The 21627-nt window shown below is 36.6% G+C and overlaps 2 protein-coding genes across 4 annotated transcripts; one reads left to right on the top strand and one right to left on the bottom strand.

The window, feature by feature from the left end:
- The first annotated feature begins 6585 nt into the window (after window positions 1–6585).
- LOC126782905 (scarecrow-like protein 1) lies at window positions 6586–10262 on the top strand. Of its 3 annotated transcripts, XM_050508260.1 has the most exons (3): window positions 6586–6895; window positions 7111–7251; window positions 8335–10262. In XM_050508260.1, exon 3 carries the CDS (start codon window positions 8379–8381, stop codon window positions 10125–10127), a length of 1749 nt encoding a protein of 582 aa, XP_050364217.1. In that variant the 5' UTR covers window positions 6586–6895; window positions 7111–7251; window positions 8335–8378; the 3' UTR covers window positions 10128–10262. The 3 variants fall into 3 exon arrangements, with proteins under 3 accessions (XP_050364217.1, XP_050364216.1, XP_050364218.1); XM_050508259.1 differs by having other exon boundaries at window positions 6586–7251; XM_050508261.1 differs by lacking the exons at window positions 6586–6895; window positions 7111–7251 and adding an exon at window positions 7404–7877.
- A 1377-nt stretch (window positions 10263–11639) lies between these two features.
- Window positions 11640–21625, bottom strand: LOC126782906 (small RNA degrading nuclease 5). Its single transcript, XM_050508262.1, has 14 exons — window positions 21495–21625; window positions 21200–21256; window positions 21046–21111; window positions 20578–20711; window positions 20372–20484; window positions 19402–19509; window positions 19225–19295; window positions 16203–16262; window positions 14144–14199; window positions 13539–13599; window positions 13147–13414; window positions 12519–12700; window positions 12148–12443; window positions 11640–11888 (listed from the first exon to the last, which is right to left on the bottom strand). Exons 1-14 carry the CDS (start codon window positions 21612–21614, stop codon window positions 11765–11767), a joined length of 1716 nt encoding a protein of 571 aa, XP_050364219.1. The 5' UTR covers window positions 21615–21625; the 3' UTR covers window positions 11640–11764.
- Between the last annotated feature and the right edge of the window lie 2 nt (window positions 21626–21627).

The following is a 21627-nucleotide window of genomic DNA, read 5'->3' as shown; positions in this document are numbered from 1 at the left end:
ATTACAAAAAAAGATATATAATTGATATATGTATAATATATTATATGCATGTATAATATTTTATTTTTTAGTGGGCTTTTACGTGCCGTGTCTTACGGGCTTTTGGCGGGCCGGGTTTCACACCTCTAAACTAAGTCTGGCCCTCTACCCACGGAATCAGTATTTCTCTCGGGCCGGGCCGAGTAAAAGCCCATCAGGCTTGTGGGCCTCCGCGGGTTTTTCGGATCCACATGCTAAATGATGAGGCATACGTTAATCTAAGACACCGTCTTGAGCTTTTTAATTCTAAGATAATCAAGTACATTTTGTAAATGCAATTAACCAAGTACCCTTAGTGTTTGTTATAGGTAACTCCATCGAAATTATTCGGAGTAATAATCTAATCTCTATTTTTTCACCTTTTCCGAGTACTCTATTTCTCCACCTTCTCCATATTTTCTCAACCTCTTCGGAATCTATATACTTCATATCAATTTAAAAATTGAAAATTCTCAAATTTGATACACTTTTTGTAGAATGTCATTATTGTAAAAGATGGACCGTTACACTATGAAATTACAACATGAAAAATAATGGTGGTAAAGAAGTTTCAATATTATATGAAACCTTGGTGTATGGAATCGGTTCTCACTTCTCATAAATGAAGCATACCAAATTGTTAATGCAGTCATAAGATAAGGGAAGAATGATAACTAATGAGTAATGAACAACAAAAATTAATTTAATACAACTTGCCTAATCTTTCTTAAACACTCAAATCACTTCATTAACTGCCAACCATGCATGATGATAACTTCTGTGATTCCTTTCCCATTCGAAGATTATAAATATCTTATTCTCCTCGTTTCTTCTTCCACTTATTATAGATGTGTCTACTTATTGTATTTATCAAAATCCCAAAAAAGAAAAGTTAAATACATTAATGTGTTTGATGTGCCGACACTCTCTTACCCTGTAATTTGAGAAGGCTGCACTCATGAATTAACACCTAAGTAGCACGAATACAGATACGAGTGTCTGTATTCGACACAATACAATACGAGGACACGATAAATTAAATTTTTTTTTACACAAACACGTGGTGAACACATTAATTACTATTAATTTTAATATATATAAATATTAAAAAATAAAAAATTGAAACATAAGTGATATAGTTTCTTAATTTAAATCATTTAAACAAAGAGTTAAACCAAAGACTAAATATATTGATTTTTGAGGAAAATTCGACATTATAAAAAAAGATATTGATAAACTTTCAAAAAAATTGATTTATATTCTATAGATTTATTTGGATTGCTATATATGTTAAATTGCGCATAACTTTTAACAAAAACATTTAAGTAGAAATGGCTAAGGAGTTCCCATGTGCATTGACAACCCAAGTTCGAATCACAACATGTGCATTTTTATTTGATTTTATTGCCTTTGCGTGTCCAATTTGGAGAATACGCGTGTCCATAACATATCGGAAAAACATACGCTTGTACATGCATGCATATCTGGCCGTATTGTGTTCATGTTCATGTCTGACACGCGATACGTGAGTGAATGCACATGTCCATGTTACATATATTAAAAACCAATTGCCAATTGACCAATCATATTGGTACTATACAATTTACTATTTATCTAGTATGATAATTTTCATGAAATCAGTGATATTTTAGACATTTCAATATTAATTAGTTTTAAGACCTTATAATTCTGGGCTTAGACTTATGTCCTTATTTATTTAAATTTTATATAGGGTGGGCTTTTTTTATCTTTTTTCTAATAATGCAATATTATTTTTCTATACTTTGATTCGAGCTCAATTGGGAGTCATAAGGCCCAGATTAAGTGAGAATATTTCCACGCATTTGTATGAAAAAAGTCATTGCCTGCCTACTTATAGCAAGAATTCTAAAAAATACCGCGTCTCTTTTTTCGCAATCTCTCTCTAAAGATTTCTGCCTAGAGTTAGGGTTTTTTTTCACGAAATTATGAGCTATGCGGCGCCAATTCCACTGATGGCAACGTATTTTTCCTATGTTGCTTCCATGGCTGCGCGTCTAGCAGCCAAGCTCTCTCTTTCCAATGATGAACCGGTTGATTTGGTCAATCTCAAATGCCCTAAGGCTGGTTTTGTTGCTCTGTGCTTCTACCTTGTGGGGAAACTCAACACGGTTCACGCAGCCTCCTTTGATGCTTTCAGGGGAGCAATCCGTTCCATGTGGAGGCTTATCGCTCTGGTGGAGATCCAAACTAGAGGTGATTGATATCTATTAATTATGTTCATAAACCTTAACGATGTTAATCGTGTGAAAGCGGGTGGCCCTTGGGGATTTTAGCTTGTCATGATCTTGTTGAACGATTATGATGGATTTTCTGATATCTAATAGAGCGCGTGAGCGTCACATAATTAACCCTGTAAAATGTTATCGTTAGTATAGAATAAGCATGGATCGTTCAGTTCGGGGAATTGAAGGGAACTCTAAACTTTTAGTGTTAACAAATAATGGGGGGTTTGAGATTGATTATTAATTACTAAAATAAAACCTAAATTACTATTTACATGATCGACTTGTTTTTACCAAACTAAACCAAATTCACCAATGCACCACATAATCACAAGTTTGGTTCTATCATGCATTCTAATTCATCTTATTACATATTTTTAGACACCAATACAATTAGAGCCTTAGGGGAACATTTCATCATGTAAGATTTCTATTGACGTTTAGGTTGACTTAGGGCCTCACCTAAATTGCATGCAATCAAGTTTAACAACACTTATGGTAGAAATCAAACAAGATTACATTTAAGCACCAAATCTTTGTTGGAGACATGCTTCATGGTGGCATCACTCACCATGGGGTACATGTAAATTTCGAGAATTTCCCACTTTCATTAACACAAACCGAGCCTACTTAGGGCATGATTCGATTTGTGTCATTATGGATGATGAAGATAGCACTCAAATACAATCTTAGGGGTTGCATTCAAGCACTAAATTTGTATGCACATATCTGAAAATTATCTAAGAGCAAGTAAAAGAAGAGTAGAACACAACAATAGAAATACAAACTTCAATAATTATAAGAACATAGATTCGACATAGTCTCAAAAACATATCAAATACAATCTGAAATTTCTGAAACAAATACAAAACCAATATTTCCACATAAACAATAACTTACAATCTTCATAGACAAAGAATTATAGATTAACACAAATAAAAGAAGCCATGAAGATGAGTTGCGAGAATCACACGTTGTATGAACCTTAGAGGTACGGCTGCAATATGTGAAACTCGGTGGAGATACTGATGGTTTTAGGGTGGACGGCTTGGCTGATTTGTGAGGGAAGTTTATGGTGGTGTTTTGGTAGAGTTTTGGCTCTTGAATGCTAAGGAGAAGTGAAGATTTTTCTTTGTAAATGATGTGCTATTTATATAAGAGTTTTGGCTCCTTGAATATTATAGCTTGGACTTTTTCTCCTCAATTTATTTCATTTATTTTTGTCATTGGTGGGTGCAATCTCCTTTGATCAATTTTTTTTCTCCTTTAATTTGGTTGTCTCCTTCTTTCTCTTTTGCACGATTTCTTTTTATTTATTTAATCCATCATTTATCTCTTCCTTTTTTTTCTCTTTTTTTTCACTTATTTTCTTGTCATTGGTGGGTGCAATCTCATTTAATAAATTCATTCTTTTTCTTTTTGTTTAGGTGTCTACTTCTTTCTCTCTTGCATTATCTTTTTTTATTTACTTAATCCCTCCATTATCTCTTCCTTTTTATTTCTTTTCTTTTCTTTCACTTTTTTTTGTCATTGATGAGTGCAATCTCATTTCATCAATTCCTTCTTTTTCTCCTTTTTAGGTGTCTCATTATTTCTTTATTTTCCTCCTTTGCTTTGAATTTTCCTCTCTTTTTTTCCTTCATTATAGCTACACAATCTCATCTTTAAAATCTGAAAATAATAAAAGACAAGAATAAAGACAAGATAATTTATATAAACTTTCCTAACCTAGATAAATATTGTCTTAAAAAAACATATGTGATAGATAAGCTTAATTAGATTAGAAAAATTTCTATTTCACAACAGGGAACTTGCTCGATCAAGTAAGTTACTAGAATATGAGAATAAGATTAGAAAATTTATGGAATAAGCGTTTCAGTTCAAGTAGGATTTTCCTAAATAGTACATTTCCTAGTCCAAAAATGACTCCTAATGCATATATGATTCTCAACTTATCACAGATGTTATATAAATGCCGATTAATGAAGACTCCTAATTTAACTAGGTTTCCTAATTACACAAGGAATCCTATTCTAAATAGGATTCTCGACAATTTCTGTGGTTTCAACCTGTTTTAGCACCAAAATGCAACCAACGCCACCATAGACTCCTAACTCTACTAAATGACTCAACAATTCAACGATAAAAGCTAAGAAAAATACAACTGGAGGTAAAAACATGTTAAGAACGTCACACAAAGTGCTCCTATCAATATCATGGCAGTCCCACTCGACTTTGTATGGATTTGGGTAAAGATCAAAAACCTCCAGACGGCGCTGCACACTCCAGCGGTGGCACGTCGTGTAGGGGAAACCCTAGGTCCTGTGTTGAAGACTGATACACGTAATTTCAGCTGTGGGATTGTTAGGGTTCGTGTCACCTTCCCTTTGCACATGTGGATTCTGTGACTGAACCGGTGGTTCTTGTGCCGATTGTGGAGGTTAGGGTTTTGGAACCCCAAGCCCTAGTTCCTCCACCACAGTCTGAGAGCCGTGTACCTGCGAAATCTGCTATGGAAGTGAGGCAATGCCCTATTCTAGTAAGGAAGGTGCAGTCTCCTTCGTGACTAAGTCCAGTTTCTAGTGGGCGCTGCAGCCGAGAGGATGTTGCAGGGCCATCTGAGAAGAGAGGAAGTCACAGTTTGAAGCTTGGAGCAGTCAACCTCTCTCCAACAAAGCTTGGTCTCAAGGCAACGAGGACGAGAATGCTAGTATTCGTCGTTCTCCACCAAAGCCAGGTCGTCCGCGTGGGAGGAGGAACAAAAAAAATTTTTCCAACCGGCAGCTCAACATGGATGAGACAACAGAGATGGAGATGACTTTGGCAGCGTTTATTAGAAAGACCAATCCTAAAAGAGATGTGCATGAGGAGGAGCCAGTGGCAGAGATGGAATATGACTCAGGAGATGAGGACGATACTGCAAGCCTCTATGCGAAGGCGGAGGGCGAGTAATTTCCTACCTGTACCAGGAAAGATCCTCTTTCTAGTTTCTTCTTTTGATTTTACTAAACATTGAGAGTACACAAATTGATGCATTGGGCTTGATGTGTAGGTGTTAGAAATCGTTAGACTAGACTTCGAAGGAGTTACTATGCTTTAGTTTTAGTTTTAGTGTTTTCTGTTTTTTATCCGGACTTTTTCAAACTTCAGTTGTATAATAAACGTGTTTTTGCGCCTTTATTCGCTTTCTTAGATTAGCTTGTATGAGAGGTGGTTTGTCACCTCTTATATTTGATTCTTGTGGTCGTGCATGGCTTAATGCCAAATTAAGTTACTTTATTCCCCTAAAAAAAACTCATTGCCTACCTTCCGTAATATTTTGATTGCAGTTATTTGGCGCCATAGAGCAGGAATTTCTTTATTTACCTCCATCTTTTTCGTCATCTAAGACCAATTCCAATCCAAGGTGTCATAGGCAGAAATGCTTAAACTAACCCTAACCATCTCTAACCCACGTTATTATGTTCTAAAATTAAGCATTAGAGTGCTAAAATGTCATTGTATGTACTAAAGTTCACATCTCCAACAGTAGCATCTACCAAATTACTATATTTAATTATAATATTAGGTTTTAGCAATCGATTTAACAATGTTACTCCAATAATGTTGGCTAAATGTTATTTTTATCAAATCGTAGTTTGACACGTAGGAAATGAATATTTAACTACTTCTTTAACAATAGATAAGCAATTAACAAATTTAGCAATCCTTTAGCAATTATGTTGGAGTTCCAATTTACCTAAAATTTTAACAAATTGTTAAAAAATTTCAAATTAATAATGCTGCTGGAAATGCTCTAACATAAATCATCAAAAGATTTCTTTCCTCCACATGACCCACCTTTTAGACAACTGATACAATTACAAGAACTTCGTCTATCATTTCGCGGCGTTAATTATCCCCTAGGGTCGTAATGATGTATTGTTGCATGAACGGATAAAACTAACATACCCCATTTCATGAAACTAGTGTATTTATGCATGACTAGTCTAGAACTCTAGATAAGCTTCAAAGTTTGTATATCAAAGAAAAGAAAAAGAGTGACTTCAACCCTTGACTTTGTTTAGCTCTATCAACTCATAATCGCCAGGAATATCAGCCACACCATGACTAGGCATTCAATTATAATTATGTTTGTTTCGGGTCTTTCATCATTATCATCGTCGTCGTCACGAAGCACACCCAAATTTTTGGTCCCATTTTTCAACCATTACCGTACAAAGCTCTCACTGTTCTCACACCTATGACCTCCACCGGTCCAAGTATAACTTTTTTACCCAACTCCCTCGACTTTCTCTGCAAGACCCAGATCTGCCACCGTCTATTTCATTATTTGGAATGCAAATTGTAGAGTCAGGATTGCCTGACCAGAGTTTAATAATGGTGATCAACACACATTTGTACTGTCAACAACCACCTTAGTCAAAAGCCCCAAGTTGGTATAAACATGCAGACTGAATAGAACTGAGAATCTGAAGCAACTTGGAGAAGTTTCCTTTGAAGGGAATTGTTGGGTGGAAGGAACTCTGTTTCTCACTGTTTTTTTTCCAGATGGTTGGAATTTTCTTCACTATTTTGGGGTCTTGGTTTCTTGGGTCAGATTCTTGATATAGGTAGCTACATATCCTCACAAATATCATCTTTAAATATTCAACTTTTCCTCAACTGGGTTTTTTTCTTCTTTGTTAATCATTTTGTTCTGGGTGATTTCTTTTTGTATTTTCTACCTTGTTTGTTGCTTCTCAACCTACCGAACTTCACAATCTGATAATATTTTATACACCATCAACTACAAGGAGTTGATTTGGCCATTTCTCTCCATCCCAAGGTCAAATCCTAAAGCTCTTCCTCTACTCCAAAGTCCAAAACCATTTTCTCTGCTTCATCTTCATCTGGGTTCTCCACTGAGTTGGCATCATCACTGGTTGCTCATATGATCTTTGCTCCTCTCTTCATATTTCAGCATCAGGTATGTCTCTTTTCTTTATCTTCTGTTCAATATCCTGAAGTTAATTCTCCTAAGAACTGAATTTTTATGATCAATTGTTTGCTTATTATGATTACAGAAAGTGTGTGAAATCAATGAATTTAGGCATGGATCTTTCTCATGCATGTTTGTAATCTAAAAAAGAATTATACTTGACTCTGTTTTCTGCATTGGATTTCTTTGACAAGGTTCTTATCTGCATGTTACTGGATTTGTTGAACTTCTTCTTGTTGGCTCAAAGTGACTATGAAAACTAAATACTTTGCGCTGTGACCAGTTAAGGCCTGCTGTGTATTAGTAATACCTTCCTTTCTGTCAAAGAGGATTTCGTGGGAACTTCTGCAAAATAACTTCAACTATGTATGCCTTTAAACAAGGATTGAAGAAATTGATATTGGAATTTCATTAACACTTTAAAGGAAGACAAGAGTTTCTAATCCGCCAAATATTTTGACAACCCTTAACTCAATATGGAAGTTTGGTGAAAGTCATCAGTAATGGGTGCGTTTCCCAATTAAGCTGTGTTATGAGTTTCCTTGAGTCGGTGAGCTGCCAAGAACATTTTCCCCATAGGGTCACTTCATCAGTTCATCCAACAGTTTCACAATGTATGGGCTTCTCAATCCTTTGATTGTTCGATCACTATTGTTCTATTGAACCCTATGTTTCTGTGATTAGTCCTGCTCTGTGATAACTTAACTTCTAGAATGGATGATACATATGCTCCTAGTGGTAATAATGTTGTACAGAACTGAACATGGTTCTGTTACAAAGTACATATGCTCCTAGTGCAATTGCTAGTTGCTTGGTATAACACTAACATTAATTACAAAGTATAAACTACGTCAATCTTTAGAAATTATGAGTTTGCTCATTAGATAGAACTCTCAATCTCTCTTTTTGACAAAGACACTCACTTCCGCTTATATACTATAAATTAAAAGCTGAACTGTTTTCTTATGCTACTTTCTCTGTACCAATCTAGTTTCTTGCTTATTTTTACAATATAAATAAGAGTTGTTAAAAAAGTAATTTACCATCTTATCTGTGTGTATTGTGGTGCAGATCTAAATTATATTCCTCAACAACTGAAGAAATAAAAGGAAACTATGTCTTTAGTCAGACCAGTGGAGCTGTCTGCCACATCGTACAGAAAATCCAAACTCTATTCTCTGAAAGGAAGCGATGACACTCCCAGTCAAACATTTGGGGCTGATAAGAATAATACCATGTATACGACTGATTCTTATTCCACTGAGAGTTATGAGTTCCTAGACTCCCCAAGTGAAGAAGTTGCACTTCCATCCAGTTCTAGCATTTCTGGAAGTTCGTTTAGTGAGCATGGTGCCTCATTTTATCCACGCAGTGCTGGATCTGCATCCTCTTTGACCACTCAAAATCCATCTAGTACTTCTTTCGTGTCCACAGGGCTTCATGATGTTTACCAAACCAGCATTGACTCAGATTACTTAGATAGTCAAAGTCCAGATGCTATTAGCTTTGGTGATGATAAGATGAGACTGAAGCTCCAAGAATTGGAGAGAGCACTGCTTGAGGATAACGGTGATGAACAAGACGAAGAGATGATTGGTAGTGGTCAAAACATGGAAATTGATGGTGAATGGACTGAACCAATCCAGAGTGCATTGCTTCATGACTCACCCAAGGAGTCTTCATCATCTGATTCTTATCTAAGTAGCATCAGCAGCAATAAAGAAATATCACGAACATCTCCTCGTACACCCAAGCAGCTGCTCTTTGATTGTGCTGGTGCACTTTCAGAGGGAAATATTGAAGCAGCATCAACCATGATAAATGAGCTTCGGCAGCTGGTCTCAATTCAGGGAGATCCTCCTCAGAGGATTGCAGCATATATGGTGGAAGGCCTTGCAGCTCGCATGGCTTCCTCGGGAAAATTTCTCTATAAAGCTTTGAAATGCAAGGAACCCCCATCTTCGTATCGCCTTGCAGCCATGCAAGTACTTTTTGAGGTGTGCCCTTGCTTTAAATTTGGATTTATGGCAGCAAATGGAGCTATTATGGAAGCTACGAAAGATGAAAAGACAGTCCATATACTAGATTTTGACATAAACCAGGGAAATCAGTACATAACACTCATACAAACACTTGCTCAACTGCCCGGCAAGCCACCACACTTGAGGTTGACGGGGATTGATGATCCTGAGACAGTTCAGCGTCCTGTCGGGGGCCTTAATACCATCGGGCAAAGGCTAGAGCAGCTGGCAGAAGGACTTGGTGTTTCATTTGAGTTTCGAGCAATTGCCTCAAAGACTTCCATAGTCAGTCCTTCAATGCTGGACTGTAGGTCAGGGGAAGCACTCGTTGTAAATTTTGCTTTTCAGCTCCACCACATGCCTGATGAGAGTGTTTCAACATTTAACCAGAGAGACCAGCTTCTCCGGCTGGCTAAGAGCCTGAGGCCAAAACTAGTAACAGTGGTGGAACAAGATGTGAATACCAATACCACCCCATTCTTCCCAAGATTCGTTGAAGCCTACAATTATTACTCGGCCGTTTTTGATTCCCTTGAAGCAGCTATACCAAGGGAGAGCCAAGATAGGATGAATGTTGAAAAACAGTGCCTTGCAAGGGATATAGTGAACATCGTTGCATGCGAAGGGGAGGAAAGGATAGAGCGGTATGAGGTCGCTGGGAAGTGGAGGGCCAGGATGGCCATGGCCGGGTTCATTGCTTGTCCTATGAGTAAAAGTGTTACTGATTCAATTCGGGAACAAATCAGAATGTACTGTGACAGGTACAAGATAAAGGAAGAAATGGGTGCTCTTCATTTTGGATGGGAAGACAAAAACTTGATTGTTGCTTCAGCATGGAGGTAATGGTGGATGCGGATTATCGTGACGCTCTACTGCTTTGCTTTCATTCAGACGACTGTAATCTTGTGTGTGAGAACAAGACTTATGCTGATTATATTCAGAGTTCATAAATAAGGACTTATGACTATTTAACATTGATGTAACTAAGAAGCCTATGCTTGTAACAGAATATGTATTTGCACTTTTTCGAGTTTCTATTCATATCTCCAAGATGGGTACTTAGACCCCTTACTCAATTGATCTCCTTTTTACTTTTATAAAAAACTAAATTGCTATTTAAACCTCCTATTTTTCTCACATTGCCCAATTTTTTAAATTGGTATATTCAATCAAATTATTATCCATTAATTTCTTTCTTATAATTTTTTCAAATTTATTTATTATACAATACAAAAATCTTTATAACTACATTATCTTCTCAAATTAATTTATCTTTCATTAATTCCCTTAATTCATAATAAAATTGAATTTCTTTGGGTTCATTGACATGCAACCATATAAGCAACATGAAAGTTTCTACCATCTCATAAATGATTTTTGTATGTTTTCTCACACAAACCGAAGTTCATGAAAAATTCTACATAGATTTGTAATTGACAAGGCTTCTTGGCTAAGGAGGTCCTTATTTATTCAATTGGTGCAGATTTCTATTTTTACACCATTTTGATCGAATTTCCACGTCTCCACCATGTAGTACCTAGATAATATTGTGTAGATCATCGCTGCAAAAATCCAGCCAATTTGGTAATCGTTAAGGCCCTTAAAATTTCATTTTTCTATTAAAATTTGAACGGTTCATGTTTGACAGAATTCAGTCCGTTAATTTATTTTTCAATTTTGAGGGTTTTAACGATCACCAAATTGGCTAAAATTTTGCATAGATGATCTACATAATATTATTTAGATACTAGAGAGTGGAAATGAGACAATTCGACCGAAAGTGGTTCAAAAATGGAATTCCACGCCAATTAAATAAATAAGAACCCCCTTATTTGAGAAAATCTCTTGTAATTGATGCAGTAGCAATAACATATATATTTTTAAAAATAATTATTGAAATCATTGTATTCGATTTACTATTCTTAATTGGGATTTTCCTACGGTGAATATGAAAGAGAATCATCTACATTCATACTTTATATTAGGTAAGTTGAGAATTATTATTTTTTATATGATTTACTCTTATATGTCTTTTTTGTAATTTAACATACATTGACAAAATCAAAACTAACTTGAAAAAAAGAAATAGGTCTAAATGCCGTATTAAGAGGTATGAATTGAAACTCAATTTTCTTATTTATTACTTGATAACCTCGAAAAAGAAAAGAGTACGATCTTAATGTCTAATTCAAATCCCAAATCCTACAGAACCAAAATCTTCGACAGAGTTTTCTTCTTTTCTTGGTATTTCCAATCCCATGTTGCCCGTATAAGAATGGATCACTTTTTAAGTGTAAAATTGGGCGGGAAAAAATCATCTCTGGTTGCCTAATGAACTATTGCAGTATGTAGAAATGAGATAATTCCATCTAATATATATTGAAACAGCAATACGTTCGAACAATGGAGTATAGTACATCAAAACTATATAAGAACTGTATAGGTTACAAGGTTATAAAATGCACTCGGGACAAAAATACTCAACTCTTCACACCCACAAAACATAAAGCTACCTCAGCTTGGGCTTTGAGTTCCGTTAAAACTTTTACAATGTTTTCCCGACACAACGTGGTTTCTTCACGCTCCGAGAGCATTTTGTTTAATCTTGATTCATAAACAAGAAAACTGGGTCAGCAATGAATCAACCACAACTAGTCAACTAGGCATGCAACAAACAAACTTCAGACTATTTTCATAATGTGACAAGAAGCCTGCACAAACTAACATAACGAAATAAAACTAGCTGATTGGTGTCGTCCAGTTCGACGAGGTGGAAGACAGACTTGTAACCCTAAAGGCTACTGAAAACTAATCCATGAAGGAAATATAAACATTATGCATTGTCAAGGTGTAAGGTACGTACCTATCTACAGTTGCTATATCTCCATGACCGGTACAAAGGATAAGCATGGCATTGGTGGGTAATTCAGCATAGAGAGCCCGTATTCTAGTGTCCAAGCAGATAAGAATTTCCTTTAGTTCAGGCGTCAAACTCCATCTAATACCTTTTTTATCACCAGATTTCTTATGGCATGTAAGCATGCTTATCATCTGAGCAAGTCTTACATTCAATTTCTCAGCATCCTCTGCTTGATTCTTTAAAAACCGCTGTAGTTCTGAGAATTGAGTCCAGACAAAGTGCACCTTCTCGTTCCTTGCCTACAACCAATAGCAGAGGTAAACAAACCTGTACAAATATGTAGCAAATGTGAATATGAAAACTTTGCAGTTTACCTCCTTTACAGCTTTAGATAGAGCTTCCACATCAGAGGCCACAGGAAATGCATGAGATGATTCAGAGGCATAGCGCTTCACAACAGCAACATCATCAATGATAGAGGTGGTCTTTCCATTATCACTTAAAACTTTTAGTAGCTTTTTCCGGAAAACTGATGGCGCTGTACCAAAGTCAGGTCCTTATCCAACAAAAAAAAAGCATAAATAAATAAGTACCAGACATAAAACACCAAAAGCATCTCTCGACTTGGGGAAAAAATTCCTCGGGAAAGATGCCAAATTCTGATATCGGGTATTGATTTTCTGATCTTTTTATATAAAATCGAAGGTATGCTCATCATAATGAAATGTGTCATCTAGGAAAATTGATGAGGTAGAGATGGGCAACAAAAGGTCTTAGTGATGACAATATAGAGACATCCCAAACTGTTTGGCAAGCTATGCATAGATCAATAACAAACAACACCCCTTGATCTCCACAAACACCATAAAATTCACTAGTTAATGGTATAATACATGCATGAGATAGTCCGTTATTATGTCTAATCTTTTAAAGCGCCAGATTCATTGCAGCACAAAAATTCACTAGTCAATGGTATAACACATGCTTGAGATAGTCACTTACCATGTCTAATTTTTAAAAGCGCCAGTTCCATAGCAGCTCTCGCATCTTCAGTACTATCATGACCATTCCCTGACTGCTGTATCTCTTTAGAAAGATATCTCTTGGCAAGAACTCTTAGAGCAGCTTTGTAAGATCGCTGACCAGGGTGCTTGTACAATACTGCTGTATCAATTACAAGACTGTGGGAGATTTTCAAAGCTAATAAGTCATTCTCCAACGAATGCCCAACTAGGACGGTCTCTTTGCAAACAAGCTTTAGGAAGTCCTCCTGCATATAAAAATATAACGGAACATAACATTAAATTATCAAATTAGTATGTGAATCCACAACCATGCAAGTACATGACTGCATGCATGTGTACACTATGAAAAGCAAGACTCAAGTAACAGACCTGAATATCTTTGAGGCTTGTAGTCACCCCGTCTAACATCTCAGGCGTGATTCCACTATACCTGCATAGAAAGATTCTTGTCAAACTATTCAATATTTCCTTCTGCCTATACTGATTCAAAAATCTCATTGACATTACATTAAATCAAATGGTAGACTTGTAATTAACCTATAACTGATAGAATAAGCTGGCTTGCGGATGATGATATACTAATAAATGCATGTATAACCCAACAACACTAAAAACCCAACACAACTAAAAACCCAACCATAACTAACATAAAAGAAACGCTAAATTTCCTAAAATGAAAGTGAGGGGAAAGTGTCAGCAGTTGAAGAGACTGTCAGACCGTATCACTAGGATAAAGGCAAGAACGAGTGGTACTAAGATGAGTTCCTACAACCAGAGTCGAACTCCAAGGATACAAATGTAGATTTGGGTTTTGAGATTAAATAAGGGGGCGGAGGGGGAGGGGGAGGAGCATATTAAACCATATTCAAACAAAGGAAATAGCATGTTACTCGTAAATATCATCAGCCACAGGATATGGTCTCAGGACTCGCACCTATATTGAAGGGTTGATGGAAGCTCCAATTGGAAGTTACCTGGTGTTATAATCTGTTATGGCATTTGTCGGTTTAACCAACTTATCGAGTACAACCTGAAAATCATAGGGGATAGTTAAAAATTTATAGAAACACACATGTAAGAGACAACAAGAATTTAAAGACTACGCCACTATGGTGACATTGAAATTTCAAATTATTCAATCTTAGATTAATATATCCCAGTCAAGTTTTCAAAAAACACAACATCTTAATATCATGTCTTAGCAGGAAACCCAAAAGGCTTATATGCAACATTTGTGTTATCAATAAGTTAATACTTCAGTCAAAAAAGGATAACAAGATGCTAAAAACATATAACAACAAGGCATGTCCACATATCTGAGATAAAAGAGTAGACATATCAGATATCAGAGAAAATCCCTTGTTTGTACAATTCAAAACCTTCATATGTACAGCTCATTGATTAATTTTATGGAATACAAATGCAGTGTGATTTGACTCTTTTCAAATTCTTGCAAGGTAAGTTAGTATTGAATACAAATGACCCAGATACCTCTATATACAAAATACTATCCATACAAATCAGAAAACAGCTAAATACACTGAGTAGAAGCCACAGAAATATATGTTTTCAACTAACTAAAGAAAAAAGACACAAAAATTCACCAATGCCCCAGAGCATCGGCCATGTCCCATATTAGTCTCTTGTCAACCCTATAATTAGAAGTAATGCATTTAGATGCTCCTACATTTCTAGTTCCATTGAAAAACCAATTCTATGAAAGTTGCTCCCACACCATCCCACCAGACCACTAGTCAAAAATATCCTAACATGATTAACTTAAAACGTATGCATATTCTTCATTAACAAAAAATTGTGCACGTGTCAGTGGGCTAACCATACATGTGTTCTTCATAATCATTGAATTCTAGTACATTAAGTGCACGTTTGGTGGACCGTGTTAAGTGGTACAACCTTAGATAAGAGGTATTAAGAAGTTTGTCCCATATTTGTTGTGAAGAGGGACGAAAGTTAATGGCACTAGATACCACCACATCCTCTTCTCAACCTCCTTATGTGGTGTTATTCTGGGTACTCCTCTTTGAGACCCCATGCTAACACCATCTCTCTCCTCCTTTCTCTTTCTCTTTCTCTTTCTCTGTCTCAGCTCCAGACTAAAAAAGATTCAATCAAACCCAGTCATTTTCACCTTCCAATAACCACACCAAAACCGGAATCCTAACTTTGATTCCAATAGGCACTAAAACAAATGGGAGAATTTGATCAAGGAGACCCGTGCTTGATTTTCAGCAATAAGGAGAATCATATGGGTTCAATTTCTTACTTTAAGGGAGACCTGTGTTTGATCAAGATCAGATCTTGCCTCTTCCTTTGCTTGCATGGTACAATTGAATTGATCTTTGGTCTCGTCGACTCTGTACTCAGAAAAACCTATTAACTAGAGGCTCATTGTCTGACTCTTATTCTTATGTGTGTGTCTCCTAGCTGTTCCTGGCATTATTCTGGCATTGTATCAGATCTCATGAACTAGTATCAATCCTACCTTACTTTGTACTGCTCACCAAACATGGTTCAACCTGGTACTAGGTAAGCCAACTCAAATGTGAGTAGCCCAAGTATTAATATTAGAGTGACCCAGAATAATCCTGGATACCAAACGTGCACTAAGGGACTAAAGTGGAACTAAAAGTCACAAGGAAGAAGTACGAGCGGATGAGGAAAGAAAGAGAATGTCTAATTACAATAAAATTAGATAGCATCTCCTACTCTCTACTTATACTTTTTTTGTTGTTGAAATCCTAGGAAGGGGAGATATGGAGTTGGAACCTCATCCACCTTTGTGAAGAGAATCTCAGTTGAACTACATGCTACTCAAATGTTACTTCCCAAGTTTTATAAAAAAACTGAAAGGAACTTACTGATGCAGCTTTCTAATTTAGTCAATGTGGAAAACACAGGGCATGATACTCTTGCATCAAATGACACCAAACATCACTACCTTTAACATAATGAGGGAAACAACATATTCAGAACTTGAGTGCTGATAAATTAAAAAACTTATTCAGAACTTACCTCCCCTCTTATAGTCACCAGCGTGGATCTTGTTAGCTCAAACCCCAATTCAGTGATACACTGAAAACAAAATTGATAAACCGCATAACATGAGAAAGAAATATCAAGATATTATAATGTATAATTTCAATTAAAGCAGGGATAATATTTAAGGATGTAACAGAAAGAGCTCTGGTTTTAAACTTAGAGCTCCTCAATAGGTATGCGACTGTTGGGTTTCCAGCCCATGAGTTTTTCCTAAGATGCTTTCTTAGAGTATGGTGTTCCGGTAAGGATAGGGAATCCTTATTGATGATGGTTTACTTGTAGGAGGAGGTTTTACAACCTACCACTATTAGGAATAAGATTCCTATTTGGTGAGGAAACATGTTTGTCCTTATGGCTATATAAGGAGGGGTTATGCTCTAGGTTTAGGCATTGCAGAGACAAAAAGCACAGTGTGTTCCATTCTCGGTTAGAGGGTGAGAGAGGGCAGAGAAGAGAGAGATGAAGAGAAAAGAGTCATTGTTTTCTTAGTCTTTCTTGTGTACCCATTATTAATATAGTGGAAGTGTGTTTCTGTCCGGTGGATGTAGACAAAGCTATTTGCTGAACCACCTTAAATCTGTGTTCTGGTATTCTTTTCTTTGTGGTTGTTTCTCTTGGTTTGTTGTGCTTATTCTGTTTCTCTGATGCTTAACGAAGAACGAAGAAGGAAAGTGTTGGCACAGACAATGAGCACGCAAGAGCCCTTTATGTGAAGGATAAAGACAAGAATTCGGGTCAAAGGTTCAGTAGCGATTGTCACTATTGTGGCGAGAATGGCCACATGAAGCGGATGTGTCGAAAGTGGAAACAAAACAAGAAGAAAGGCAAGTACCAAGATGGTGAAGATAATGGCTATACTACTTGTATTTCAGATGTTTCGGATGAGCTTCTTACTTTACAAGAATGTCTATTTGTGGGTGACAAGGGTCATGATTGGTTCGTGGATACAGGTGCAAGTTGTCATGTTAGTTCCAACTTAGAGCTCTTTTGTACATACAAGGCACCTGGCTTTGAGATGTTAAAGATGGGCACTACAAGTTACTCCAAGATTTCAAGAATAGGAGATATTTGCATCGAGACTAATCTGGGTTACCATATGACATTGAAGGATGTGAGGCACGTTCCGGATCTACGTGTCAACATACTGTCTGCAAGTGCCCTTGACAGGCAAGGTTTCCACCAATTTATTGGTGATGGGAAGTGGAAGTTGACGAATCGATCGTCGGACGTTGCTAGTGGAGAGTTTTGTCGTTCCTTGTACAAGACACAGCTTGGTGTATAAAGATGACTTGAGTGCAATGGGTGATATTTCTTTGGACATACGGCGTCATGGTGACGACCATATAAGGAAGAAAGGCGTTCTGGAAAAATGGTCCCAAATGTCATTTTCCAACGGGTTTTCTGACCAGGGTGAAGATGGTCAAGAGTTGTTCCACCAACAGGGACATGGTGATGAGTTGTTCGATCAGGGGGAACTGCATGCTCCAACCACATAATTCTGCATCAAGTCAGCTTGGGTGGACTCCTGGTGATGGAGTCGCGCCGGTGTACCTCCCTCATGGTCTGGAGGGGGAGATTGTTGGGTTTCCAGCCCATGTGTTTTTCCTAAGATGGTTTTTTAGAGTATGATGTTCTGGTAAGGATAGGGAATCCTTATTAATGATGGTTTACTTATAGGAGGAGGCTTTACAACCTACCACTATTAGGAATATGATTCATATTTGGTGAGAAAACATGTTTGTCCTTATGGCTATATAAGGAGGGGTTATGCTCTAGGTTTAGGCATCTCAGAGACAAAGAGCACAATGTGTTCCATTATCGGTTAGAGGGTGAGAGAAGGCAGAGAGGAGAGAGGTAGGAAGAGAAGAGAGTCATTGTTTTCTTAGTCTTTCTTATGTACCCATTAATAATATAGTGGAAGTGTGTGTTTCTGTCCTGTGGATGTAGGCAAAACTATTTGCTGAACCACCTTAAATCTGTGTTTTTGTATTTTTTTTCTTTGTGGTTGTTTCTCTTGGTTTGATGTGCTTGTTCTGTTTCTCTGACTAACTTGTTGACCGATTCACTACAAGAGTGACCTCACATGAATCATTACGTACTTGCACTCTATATTTCATATAAAGGAGTGTCAAGCAAAATAACGACAATATATTCTTATTGCTTTTCCAATGATGTCATTCCCCAATTGAGAAGACACCAATGGATGCAATCTGTCCCACAAGAATCAACCATCCCTCCCATAATGCCAGTCCTCTAACATAAAAGATAAGTCCCTTAAACAAAAGAACACCAACCCAGCCCAATTAAGTGGCTATGCAAGATCACTAACAAAGAGCTTGATTCTAAATTGTATCGACACCATAATGAAAAAAAAAAGACAAATAGAGAAAACCCATATACACGAAAAAATTTACATCACCAAATGCTAGAATAACTAACCAAGCTACTCGAGAGTGAAAGAAGATTATAGTTTCCTTCTGTTTTTTGTTCCAATATCATTTATATTTCCAATTTTATGTAACCAAATCCAACTCAGAAGTCATGGACTACATGATTACACAAAACAAATTCTACTACACACGGATATGGAATACAGTAAATCTCAATGAAATCATAATACTAGAGGTCTAGAATACGACAAAATAAGCATATACTACCCATAAATTTCAAGAACTGCTAAGCCCCATTGCCATGATCATATTTAATGGTTCACAAAAAATCAATCATTAACAGTTTAAAACTCCTATTACTCCATATTAGGCAAAAGAAGAAGAGTAACTACACAACGCAAAAGAACTATTGTGTACCACAGTACAAAAGTAGAATCTTCACTGGTGAAATGATACCCCATACCGGAATAGGCTAATGAGTATAAATAATAGCAAATTATGTACTTCAATAATGAACATCCCCACAAGCCAAAAATTATCGAGTACTATATAGAAATAAAACAATACATGCCATTATATTCAAAAACTAATGTTGAAGGATATACCATTTCACAATCAAGTGCTAAAATTTCATGAGGAGATGATCCAGAAGGAGCAGGAAGCGTAGAAAGAAAACCTGCAATAAATTGAAGAAATATCCATTGTATTTTAATTTTATTCAGACACTAGCTCTAATTAAATAGGAGAAATTTATTTTAAACTGATTGGACTTGATACGTAACCTGGTTGATTGAAGACATATCCATTATCTTCCAGTTGTTTTGTTGTAAGAGTGTGAAATGTAATTGGGAAAGGTAGATCTTTCAGAAGTTCTTCAAGGGATGGATCATCTGTATAACAACCACATCATTTGGTATAAGATTCACACATATTAACATATTGATATGACAAAATAACATATATAAATGTTAGAAATCAACAGATGTTGCATTTAGCATATTCCACTACCAAGATAGTCTAATAGAGGGATGTATGCATTGAGTGAGAAAAAAATGTAAATGAGTGAAGAAAAGATGATAATTGCATATATTTGACTCAATTAGATGATAGTAACAAAATTAATAATTCAAGGTAAAAAGATTATGGGTGAGCAAATCAGTAGAGCTCAAATAGATAACAAAAAAGGGGGAAGATGTCTGGAACCTATCCTTACTAATGGAACTCATTTTAATACCACGAACACAGGAATTCTAAACGGGAAAGCTTTCTATTTGGCATATGCAAGGCCAAGCTAATTGTTTATATGGATAAGAAATTATTATTTTCTCTATGGCATTTTCTCATTGAAGAGAGTTATGGGGAACTTTCAAACTCTTGCATTCTAGTATGTATTGGACCCCATTAAACTCAGACACTTAGTAACGGAAAACAACATTTATGAAAACAATAGAGCAATATTCCCAACAAAACACTAGCAGTACTGAGTGAATGGTCTCAGAGTAGCAAATAGAGCAATGCAACAACTAGGGAACCTGATAGGTTGTCTATTTTAAGTTCATGCATATTACTGTAACCTTGGATACCCACTTAAGTTTTATAGTGCCTGCGGCTTAGTATCAAGCTGGAATAGCATTTGCCTAAAAATATTATACAATGCAAGCCAATTCCAGCTTTAGTATTCAAATAAAGATATTGACGAGAAAAACAAGGTCAATAACTCAGTATGAATGTCAATGAGAACATGTTACAAACCTTGTTGATTTTCCGGGTTAGATTTTGTCCTAGCTGGATCCCTTTCTTCCCTCTTTCTTTTCAGTTTGCATGTTAAGAGCGCATCAATTGTATGATTTTCATGTGGCATATGTCTGGCATAGATAATGACGAAACAATAAGAATTGCACAGAAAATTAGGTAATAATGTCTACAAAAGTCACAGGAAATTAAAATTCATCTCTGACCTGAGAGCTAAGACTGGCCTAGGTTTGCCACAACATTTTTTGAGACCCTTAAATAGTCGATGCTGCGATAAGTACAGAGCCGCATCCAGGCCTGGAACATAAAGCATAACCACTTTGGGAATCAGGGGCTTGTTCTGCAAAAATAAGAGCACTCCATAAATACCTCCAAGAGTTTTTGTTTCTTTTCCATTGAATCCTTGTTACCGACCCAGGGCCTTAATAAATAACATGCACATATAAGTTTATATGGCACGGTAACATCTCACACAATCAGCCTTCCACCTACATGATGCGGCGGCCAAGAGATTATCTACAGCTAAACTCTTCAGGGCTTATAAATTGAATAAAGTGGTTTTAGTAAGAAACAAACAACTCTTAGCTGCTGAACCTTGTTTTATTAACAGTTATCATGCATATAACAGAATGATCAAAATTACAGCAGGAAGAGTAAATCAGCTCAAATTTTACCTTAACAAAAACCCAAGACGGCATGAATCCATCAGCGAGCACCCACGTCACTAGTTGTTGTACCTCCTGCATCACAACACAAAACTCCACCTTATTCTTTCCTTTCTCAAATGACAAAAAATTCAACTTAAAATCAGGTCTTAAGAAAACCTACTTCGAAATTCAGAGTAGAACTAGTTTCTGGAGTCTTGAATTCCACACCTGCTTTAGCCTGCAAAAAATTCATACACAACATTAAACACAATGCACTATTGCTCTCCATAACATCAAATTCAAGTTACACATACACAAGTGCATTACTACTGTTTAACACTTGCAACCGAAAATCGAATCCAAATAGCTTTCTAACTTGCAGAAACAGAAAGCTAACATACAAAACCACAGAAAAACCTAATAACGAATTTACGAAAATACAGAACAACATACAAAAACAGAGAAAGAGAGTATACCTGAGGGCCGTAGACGTCGTAGAAATTGGAGCTCTTGCCATTAGCTTCGTCTCTCTTTGAGTCGTCTGCTTCCGGAGCCAAAGCTTCTTCTTCTTCGCATTTACTGTGGGACGAAGGCATAGTCTCTCTCTCT

Source organism: Argentina anserina, chromosome 2 (genome assembly GCF_933775445.1).
Source record: "Argentina anserina chromosome 2, drPotAnse1.1, whole genome shotgun sequence".
Classification (NCBI taxonomy): domain Eukaryota; kingdom Viridiplantae; phylum Streptophyta; class Magnoliopsida; order Rosales; family Rosaceae; genus Argentina; species Argentina anserina.
The sequence above is the reverse complement of the archived record's forward strand: the minus strand, read 5'-3'. Positions and strand labels throughout refer to the sequence as shown.

What these genes read in the sequence shown, in the direction of transcription:
- LOC126782906 (XM_050508262.1), bottom strand. Translation starts at nt 21,614, where the DNA reads ATGCCTTCGTCCCACAGTAAATGCGAAGAAGAAGAAGCTTTGGCTCCG. An exon ending in CGTCTTGGGTTTTTGTTAAG is followed by an intron (nt 20,712 to 21,045) that starts GTAAAATTTGAG and finishes TTATTTTTGCAG; the next exon opens with AACAAGCCCCTGATTCCCAA. An exon ending in TAACCCGGAAAATCAACAAG is followed by an intron (nt 19,510 to 20,371) that starts GTTTGTAACATG and finishes GTTGTTATACAG; the next exon opens with ATGATCCATCCCTTGAAGAA.
- LOC126782905 (XM_050508260.1), top strand. Translation starts at nt 8,379, where the DNA reads ATGTCTTTAGTCAGACCAGTGGAGCTGTCTGCCACATCGTACAGAAAA.